The sequence below is a fragment of the Hyperoodon ampullatus genome, assembly GCF_949752795.1.
Source record: "Hyperoodon ampullatus genome assembly, chromosome: 1".
Lineage (NCBI taxonomy): Eukaryota > Metazoa > Chordata > Mammalia > Artiodactyla > Ziphiidae > Hyperoodon > Hyperoodon ampullatus.
This window is the reverse complement of record NC_136914.1, coordinates 180,370,965-180,380,702: the sequence shown is the minus strand read 5'-3', so window position 1 is coordinate 180,380,702 and position 9,738 is coordinate 180,370,965. Positions and strand designations below refer to the sequence as shown.

The following is a 9,738-nucleotide window of genomic DNA, read 5'->3' as shown; positions in this document are numbered from 1 at the left end:
AAATTTTTTCCCTTTCCTTGAGACCAGTCCCTGATAATTTAAACGTTGTGGGGGTTTATGTTTTTGTTTTTGTTTTTTAAGAGAAAACCTGCCTAGAGCCTTTCTGTACAGTCAGCAACCTCCTTGTTCCTGTGTATTTGAACTTTCCAAAAATAAAAGAATGCTTGTTTGCAACTCTTGAAAAATCTCCAGGCACTCCCTGCAGATTTTACTCTGCCTGGTGCTTTATATTGACTTTTTCCCTGCACCAGAAGTAAAGAAGGGTCCTGTGGTAGGAGCACGCTTATGTCCCTCCTGGTGCTCCCTGGGGGATGTTGGTGACTTCACCCTTGGAAAAAAAACCTCGGGCCTTTTGTTAGAGACACATCTAGCTGCTTCCTTCTCCCTCAGGTAGAAAGGCAGTCCCCTGGAAGCCTCAGTTCTCAGAAGAAAAAGTATTCTAATGCATTCTCATAAAACATTTCAAACATGCAAAGAGAAAATCCAAAACAGGACTGAGGAGAGAGTAGCAGTGATTTGGAAGAGAGCCTAAATATTGTGCTCAAGTGAGAAACATCCACTCAAACCACCTGCTTCAAGGCCATGTTCAATGAGCATAATAACAGCGCTTCCTAAAAGGGAAAGAGACTATACCACTTCCAACCTCAAAAACTAAGCTTCTCTCTTTATCACCAAACAGCTTTAAAATGCTTACTTAACTCAAACTATCACTAATACTTTAAGGAAGTTTGAAGACCCAAGTCTATTTCAATAAATGCTTAAATAATTGCTAGATCAACTCAGCTCATACTTTTTCAAAATATTGGCCAAAATGGCAAACGTGTATATATCATATATCATCTTTCCCTTCCAGCAGTCAACACAATTGTATATAATCAGTGTACTGCGTTTAAAGGAAGATACGAGAAGGATGGAGCAGCTCTGAAGTGGGAGGTCCTGCCAGCTCGTGCGTTCTTACTGAGGTTGGCAGAAAGGAAGGTCCCTCTTCCCCACCCAGAGTTTGGGCATGTTCTCAGCCTCTTCTGCCATCCTGTTTCAGACACTGTCTCTCTCTTCTTTTCCACAGGTCACTAAGCCTGTTGGGGGGAGGGGTGCTGAGGAAGACTTCAGCAGTGAGCAGTCATAGTATTGGGAATGAAACATGCACAAGACTAGACGTTCATGCTAATGAACCTCGTAAAGTCAAACAGAGGCCAAACACAGCCCAGAGTCGTTTTAAAATCTCCTCTCACAAACAGCAAAGCAAAACTGGAAAAACCCAATTCCACCTTCCCACCACAACTCAAAAAGAAGCTAAGCTTTCTGGGGACATTGGATGTTTCAGACTGAAAGAGGGTAGCTGAAGAGCCCTTCTTTCTTCAGCTGTCTGTGGTGCAAGACCGACCCTTTCCTGAAGCCCTGTCGATTGCCCAGAGGCTCCCAGAAGACATCCCTCCGATGTCTGGGCTCCCTTGAGAATGTTCAAGCCTGTGCAAGGTCTGAAGTCTGATGCGCAGAGGTAGCTCCATGACGGGAGTAATGGAATAACACTTCCTTTTTTGGTGAGGAAAGCCCAATCGGTCTTAGCTAACAAGCACTCAGCTATGGCTCTAAAAATACCCTGCAGCGAGGGCTGTTTGGCACTTCATTTTGTTTGCTGGAGAAGCTCTAAAGAACTCCGCAGAATGCTTCAGATTCTCCATAACTGCTCTGAGCTCTGTCCCTGCTCTGGTGACCTCAGGGAAGTGTATCGCGTGGGGAAAGTTACTTTTTCTTTTTCACTTTTGAGTTCTTGGAATTCTGTCCTCAGTGTTTGGAGTACAATTCCAGTCTTGGATTAATTACTAGCTTGGTTCAGGAATCTTCATTTGGCTTCGAGTCTGAACTATGCAAATACACAATCTGTGTGCAGAAGAAAGGACTAAAATTATACTTCAAAAGGGCTCAGTCACTTCCTGTCTTCTCCCTTTTCCCCCCAAAAAGAAACATCAGCCTCCTTGAATCCTTCGTTGCCAGCAGACACCCTGGGCTCCCTACACATTGATGGCGTGTGCATGCTTCTTGCACAAGGGTTTGTCCTTCTTGGAGTAGAATGGCTGCCCCTCCAGATTCACATGGCAGACCTGGGACAGAGAACAGATAGGCATGAGACAGCCCATGAGGCAGGCGGACACAAACAAAAGATCTCAGCCACCCCTTTAAGACAAAGTGCTGTCACAGGCAGACGGGAGAAAAGGCAACAGCCTGCCTCTCCCTACCACAAGTGCTTGACAGCTAAAGCAGTGTAGATGCGTTGAGCTATCTAAAAGTCAAGACTTCCAAAGAGGAACACGGAATAAACTCAAGTTAAATTAAATTAAATTAATGGAATACGAACATATACACAATAAGGTGATCAACTGATGCTATCCAAAATTTACAAGGAACCAATACAAATTCATAAGTCAATATCCACAGAAGTGATTAACACCTAAAGAAATATAAAATGTCAGAAAAATGATCCTCACTAATAATTAAAGGAAAAATTAATTAAAACCTCCATGAGATATCACTAGACACCTGTTAATCTAGCAAAATAAATAAAACAAAAAGCCTCAATATCTTCTCACCTTTAACCTTATATGACTGGAGCCAGAAAATGAAAAAAAAAAGTAATCAGTCAAAAGTCAGCAATGCCAAAAGGGGATCAGGCCTACTTGTCACTGCTAGGGACACATGGATCAGCCCAGCCTTCTGCAGGGGATGTGGCAACACTGAAGAGAAGCCATGAAGATGTGCCTGCCCTGTACCCCAGTAACACCACTCTGGAGAATTTCATCTTGCAGCAACTATTGCACAGAACAGGAAAGCAACATATGCTCAACTACAAACTGAAAAACTACTAAGATTTCTCTCAATGGGGAGATGATTAAGTTAATTTTTATGGTGCATTTTTCCAATGACAGGCCACCACGAAAAAATTAATCAAATATGGCAAAGTATATGCAGGAAAACACTGACTGAAAAAAAAAAGAGGCAAAATTATATATCCCCATGGTGACAACATATGAGTGCAGTTTGAAGATGCTGACAAAACAAAAAGAAGGGAGATCAGTAATATTTGTTGAGACTACTGCGGGTCAAGTACGATGCCAGACACTCTGTATACATGGTCTCATTTTTTTTTTTTAATCTTATTTTATTTTTGACTGTGTTGGGTCTTCGTTGCTGCATGCAGGCTTTCTCTAGTTGCAGTGAGCAGGGGCTACTCTTCGTTGTGGTGCACAGGCTTCTCATTGCGGTGGCTTCCTTTTGTTGCAGAGCATGGGCTCTAGGTGCACGAGCTTCTGTAGTTGTAGCATGTGGGCTCAGTAGTTGTGGCAAGCGGGCTCTATAGCACAGGCTCAGTAGTTGTGGCACACAGGTCCAGTCACCCCGCAGCATGCGGAACCTTCCCGGACCAGGGATCAAACCCACGTCCCTTGCATTGGCAGGCGGATCCTTAACCACTGCGCCACCAGGGAGGTCCCTACATGGTCTCATTTAATTCCCACAAAAACTTTATGAGATAGGTATGACTGTTCCCCATTTCACAATTGAAAGCTGAGGCTCAAAGAGCCCAAGTGTCTTGCTCAAGTCACAGACCTAGTAAGTTGTAGAACCTGGGCATCCATATTCAGGTCTGCGAGACTCCAGTTCTAAGCTCATTCTCCCCACACCTCATAGCAGAGAGGGGCTATGTTTACTTGAAATTGTTCTGGGTTTATGGACTTGTATCGAGGTAGTTCACTAAGCTTGCTGGACTACCAGTATGAGGTCTGGTCCTGGGTGGGCAATCTGGCAATTGCCAGTCAGCTGGGAAGTCACATAGGCTGGGACAGGCCCTAGCCTCAGAGAGGGCACTGAAGATCCCTAATGGGGAGCAGAATTGGGGACCACATCCAGGACATTGACATGAGAGGAAGTGCAGGTGGAATTCCCAGGTACAGGTAGGCATGAGGATACAGAAATCACCCTTCCGAGATGAGCTTGGGCCACTGAGCATGTGTCCACTCCAAGAAAGCTGGAAAGAAAAGTGGCATCATGGTGGTCCCAACTGTGAGGCCCTGATGGCCCAGTTGAGGATGTTATACCTGAGATCACACAGGGCTGCTAATGGGCTCTGGAAGCCAATGACCTGAGAAAGTGTCTCAAAACATCCCACGTAGATGCAGTGATATTGAGTGTAACCAGGCTCCTGTGGTGGCCTCAAGCTGTGGTGACAACTTGGAGACAAGTCTAAGATGGTGGCACCCAAGATCCAACTGGTGAGGATGGGTTTTGGGAGAGATAGAAAGGCAGCTCTGGAATGAGTTGGCAAGGAGCTGCTGGTCGACAGCCGGGGCTCTGGCTAGGAGACCCTGCCTGGTCTGAGACAGTGCTGGTTGCTTGTGAAAACTCTGGATGAGTCAGGCTGGAGAGGGTGTTGGGAGACTGAAGACCAAGGAGTGAGGAAAGGCCAGAGCCTCAGAGGTGGCTCACTGATAAGATGAGACTGAGGGCAAGAACTGTCATAGGGAGGTCGTACTCAGTGCCTTGGGCCAGGAGCCTGCAGGTGGGATGCAAGGGGGCTCCATGGTGGAGGAGGCCTCCAAGCTACCCATCACAGCGGCACAGCAGGGATGGTCCAACCCCCAGGCTCTGTGGTCAAGTGGCAGCAGGGCCTGGCTGGGAAGGAGTGGTGGCCATAGACTGCTGACGACAGAGTGGAAGGCGATGAAATAGGCCAGCTGCAGAGGCCCCTCGACTGCCCACAAAAGTTACACCACAGCACATCCCTTCCTGGTACCCACACCAACTAGATACCGACTAGACTTAAAGGAGAAGGTCCAGTAAGACATCTTTCCCCAACTAAGGTAGGACTCACATCCTTTCCATTAGAACTCAAGTGCCAAAGCCAGACAGGAGGTAAACCCTCACCCTGACCCACACTGTCCTTCTCAGCCTTCATTTTATATGCTTGGGACTTTAGAGATGTTGTTTTGTTCTGTTCATTAATTGCTCATATATGTCAGCTTTGTTTTCCTTTCAAGATTCTAAATTCCTTGAAGGTAGAGACTTGTTCTGGGAGACTTTTGTATTCCCAAAACTCAACTGAATTAGTCTGAAGTATGTGCTCCCCTGAGATCTAACTGATGGGGAAACAGCATGTCAGCTGGAAGACCTAGTCCTGACCTTCCTTTCTTACTAGTTTTTTTTTTTTTAAGTTACAGGAAAATATATGCTCATTAAAAGTGATTTGGAAATACAAAGTGATGGAAAAAGGACCAAAGGAAAAAAAAACTGAAAGTTTTCCAATCAAAATATTGCTTTCCAAAAATCAAACCATATTCCACTTTGATATAGTTTCATGGGGCAGTGAGTGCTATTCAGGGCTAGTTTGGGGGAAGGCGTAATGATTCTTTGTGCTGATTCTCCAGAGGACGGGATCTGACTGGTTTCTTTGGGCAGACCCTCTGGGCAGTGCTGTGGGTCTTTCACACCTGACTGGAACTTATCTGTAATCTCAGCCTGAACAACCCCAGGCTTTACCGCTTCTTCTTGTCTCTCTCTGGGACTTGTGCCATCATGACTCAGCCAAACACAGCAAGCTTGAGGGAGCAGACCCATGCTCACCTTTGCATGATTCCCTCTCCATGTGACACAGACCTCTCATCAGCCTGCCTTTGGAGAACAGGCCTCTACGCCTCTGTCTTCCCTGGACCTCCTCCAAGTCTCTTAGATCTTTCTAGAAGTTGGGTAACCAGATTTGCAGGCAGCATCTTAGGATCAGACAAGCCATGGCTTGAAGGTAAGGGTCAGAAAGCCCTGTACGGTGCCTCGCTGAGCTGTGGCTCTTCAGGGGACAACCCCAAAGCCAGTATATTTATATTGTTGTCCCTTTTTAGAGGGGAGGTCCTGATATAGTTTAAGGACCCTAAAAGGCAATTAGAGAATCTGTTCAAAGGGCTGGAAAAAGTGTTATGGATTGAACTGTGCTGCCCTAAATTCACATGTTAAAGTCCCAACCCCGAGTACCTCCAGCCCATCCAGCACAGGGACATAGCAGTGACCTTATTTGGAAATAGGGTCTTTGCAGACTTAATTAAGACTGAGGTTAAGATGACGTCATATGGAGCACGGTGGGCCCTTAATCCAATATGACTAGTGTCCTTATAAGAAGGGAAGAGACACAGAGACAGACACCTGCACAGAGGAGAGTGTCATGTGAAGACACAGACACACAGAGGGAAGGCAGCCTTGTGCCATTGGAGGCAGAGATTGCAGTTATGCAGCTACAATTCAAGAAACACCAAGCATGGCTGGCAACCACCAGCAGCTAGGAGAGAGAACAGGTCCCTGCTGACATCTTGAATTTGGACTTCTAGCCCCCAGAACTGTGAGAGAGTAAGCTTCTGTTGTTTAAGCTATTCAATTGTGGTACTTTGCCACGGCAGCCCTAGCAAACTAATATATGGAGTGAATACAATGCACCCCACAGATGGGAGGGGATGTAGAAATGAAGCATAAAAGCTGAAGTGAATTGCAGTAAACTTTATACCTATGGTTGTCCTATGTCATAAGTCTATAATAATTGTTCAAGTTTAAACTATATAGACCTTTCACACGTTCCCAAAATTTACCTTGAGCAGCTCTGGTTAAAAAAAAAAAATAGCAGTAGTAGTACATTGATTTTCCCAAATAAAGTTTAGTCAGTTATAGACTCACATTACGGGGCTTTATCAGGGACGACTGTTTTCGAACTCTAATGCAGACTCTAAATGTCGGCAGGCCCATTGCCCTGTCCCTTCCCCAACCCAAAGCCCTTGGAAGGAAAACGTCAATCTCACGGTAAAAATGACCTGGCTGTTCAGCAGAAATAAACTGCACGTGGTTAATACTTAATCTAGGGCTTATCTCCTGGCAACTATATATCGAGAACAGGACCATTTAGGAAAATGAAATGATACTCAGCCCTGATTTCTAAAGGTTCAGTCAAAAGAAAACTTATCTCAGCTTTTCATAGGATTAGTCAATAAGCTCCGATCTGGTGTTCATGGTGAAAATTTAGGGGAAAACCGTTGAATCACGTCATCATATCTTAAACGACCTATAACCATGGGAAGCCACCTGCCCCTATTAAATCCCAACATCATTCACTCCTCCCACCTATTGAGAGCATCGCTGTTGAGGAAAGCTGCTAGTTTGCCAGATCCTAAGACATTCTTCGGTCCTTAATGAAGTGGAGAGTAACAAAGCCATATTGCTTAATAAATCATTATTAGTAATAAAACTTTGCTCAGCTGTGACATACCAAGGCATCATGATATTTGCTGGCTTTTAAAAATGACAGAATATTAGAATGCCAGAGTTGAAAGGGATGTAAAGGGTTGGTCATCTGGCCCCACTTGGTCCCTCCTGCCTCTTCTCAGAAAGTCAGAACCCCAAGCAAAAAACATACTGCGCAAATGAAGCAGGTGTCGTGCCAAGTATGCCCCAGGGCTTCGATAAACTTGTCACCGGCCTCCACGGGGAAATCGCAGCCGTGACACTTGGTGCTGAACAGATTGATGTAGTCTGAAATGAAAGGCAGAGAGTAAGGACCAGGCATCCAGGCAGGCTGGGAGGAGTGTCCCAGCCACATCAACCCAATGTCAGAACAACCCCCCAAATCACTGGGCTGGGGGCAGTGGATGAAACCTAATTGGTTACTTGTCATCTTCCAGACAAAATATTCAGTTACATGATTGGTTTTTTCCTTTTCCAATAATTTGCACTGGTGTGGTGCAGATTCAGGTTTAGTCACCACCCTGTGCTGGTTTGATCTGCAAACACTTTCTGGAACTGTCATTAACTTTCTGCAGGGTGATTTTCTCCTCTGCTCTGTCAGGTCTTATGGTCCAAACAGACCAATCCCAAAAAAGAAAAAAAAAATCCTATTTCCCAGCAGCTCTGCTTATTTTGGACGAGTGAAAGCCTTTAACATTTTTTAGAGTTGTAGCATGTTCTTTGCTTGATCATTCTTCTGTCATTGGGCATCTGTGTTGATAATAAATTTTCACTACTAGAAGCAATACCTGAGCTACTTTGTTGGGACATGTTCCCCTCCCCCAGCCAAAGAGATAATAATACCAAATATTATTTACATAACGCTTTACAGTTTACCAAGCATCCTCACATAGATTGTATTATTTGCTAGTATCTCAATGTCAAGGTCTACGTATTAGGTTTTTTTTTTTTTTTGCGGTACGCGGGCCTCTCACTGTTGTGGCCTCTCCCGTTTCGGAGCACAGGCTCCGGATTCGCAGGCTCAGTGGCCATGGCTCACGGGCCTAGCTGCTCCACGCATGTGAGATCTTCGCGGACCAGGGCACGAACCCGTGCCCCCTGCATCAGCAGGCAGACTCTCAACCACTGTGCCACCAGGGAAGCCCTATGTATTAGTTTTCTTTGTACTCCCAGCACAGTGCCTGGCACACAAGTCAGTACCCAATACATATGTCAAATGAATGAGTGAATGGATGAATCACTGTATCAATAAATTAATGAATAAACTTAATCTTGGCGAAATTGTTTTTGTTCTGTTTTGTGGATGAGGCTGGAAGAGGTGAAGGGCCTAGCCAGAGCCACACAGGTGAGACAGTGGGCCAGGCCTGTGCTTCTCAGCCCCAGTTGTCCGGGCCTGGTAGTGGGCAGCACTCCCATTGCACTCACTGTAGAACTCTCCTAGATTCTTCTAGAAGAACCTTGATGCCTTTTACAAAGCCTTCATTCCCCTAGAAGTGTACTTGTCTCTCCACAGCTCTGCCACAGTTGGCTTTTTCTTACAGAGGTTTTCTGCTCAGATCTCCTTGTGGACAGTATGCCTAGTCACTGTCTCAGACCACCTGCTGAGAGTCAACGTGAAGTGGGGGCTATGAACTTAGGTTCTGAAGAAAGAAAGACCTGGGCTCAAATCCCATCTCTATCCAGGAATTGTTCAAATCTGGGGCAAGTCACCTAACTTCTCAGTGCCTCAACTTTCTCATCTATATAATGGGAATAACTATACTACCTAACTCATGGGGCTGTTATTCAGTTATCTATTTGCCATGGAGCTTTTTAGATAAGTTAAATATCTCTTGCATACTTTTCCAATGTATGGTTTCCCCTTTGGGATTTAATTATAGTTTGTCATGCAAATGCTCTTATATACATCACAGTCCATCAATCTTGTTTCTGACAAAATACTTCATTTCTTCAGTGGGAAAAAATCTGTTGCCTCACCAGAGCTAGGAAAACATCATTCTGCTTCCTTTAGAGAATTATGGCAGGTTTATGGTTCACTCTGTGCGCTGTAGGAACTTACTAGTGTGGGGTGAGAAGCAGGGCTATAGGCTAACCCATCGCCACTCAAGGGCAAGCCCTGCAGCCCACTTCTGAATTCTCTCTCATTCTGCCCAGTTGGTCTCCAGATGCCCTGGATTCTCTCCTCCATCTTCATGCCACTGTATGAACTGGATCCTGGGCTTGGAAAACCCTTCTCACTTTGTCTACCTGAATCTCTGCAATCCTTTGGGCTGCCTTCCTTCTGGGAAGACCTCATCCCCATCCCACCCAAGAGAGATGAGACAGCATTCCTGAGGGCTTCTCCTGGGCTTCTCTGCCTCCCCATTCATTCATTCATTCATTCATCTATCTATTCATTATCTCTTAACTGTCCATTTATGTGCCAGCATATCAGGCATTGATAGGTCTGCTTGAGGTTTTTCAGGGCAGAGT

At 45.3% G+C, this 9,738-nt stretch overlaps 1 protein-coding gene across 7 annotated transcripts in view; it reads right to left on the bottom strand.

The window, feature by feature from the left end:
- Nucleotides 1-2,012: 2,012 nt before the first annotated feature.
- Nucleotides 2,013-9,738, bottom strand: part of LDB3 (LIM domain binding 3) — a gene marked incomplete at both ends in the record, with an annotated part of 57,464 nt that continues 49,738 nt past the window's right edge. For all 7 annotated transcript variants that reach the window (XM_079696673.1, XM_079696667.1, XM_079696670.1 and 4 more), the window contains 2 exons: nt 2,013-2,102; nt 7,439-7,554. In XM_079696673.1, coding sequence (XP_079552799.1) covers nt 2,013-2,102; nt 7,439-7,554 — 206 coding nt within the window. The remainder of the gene's footprint in view (nt 2,103-7,438; nt 7,555-9,738) is intronic.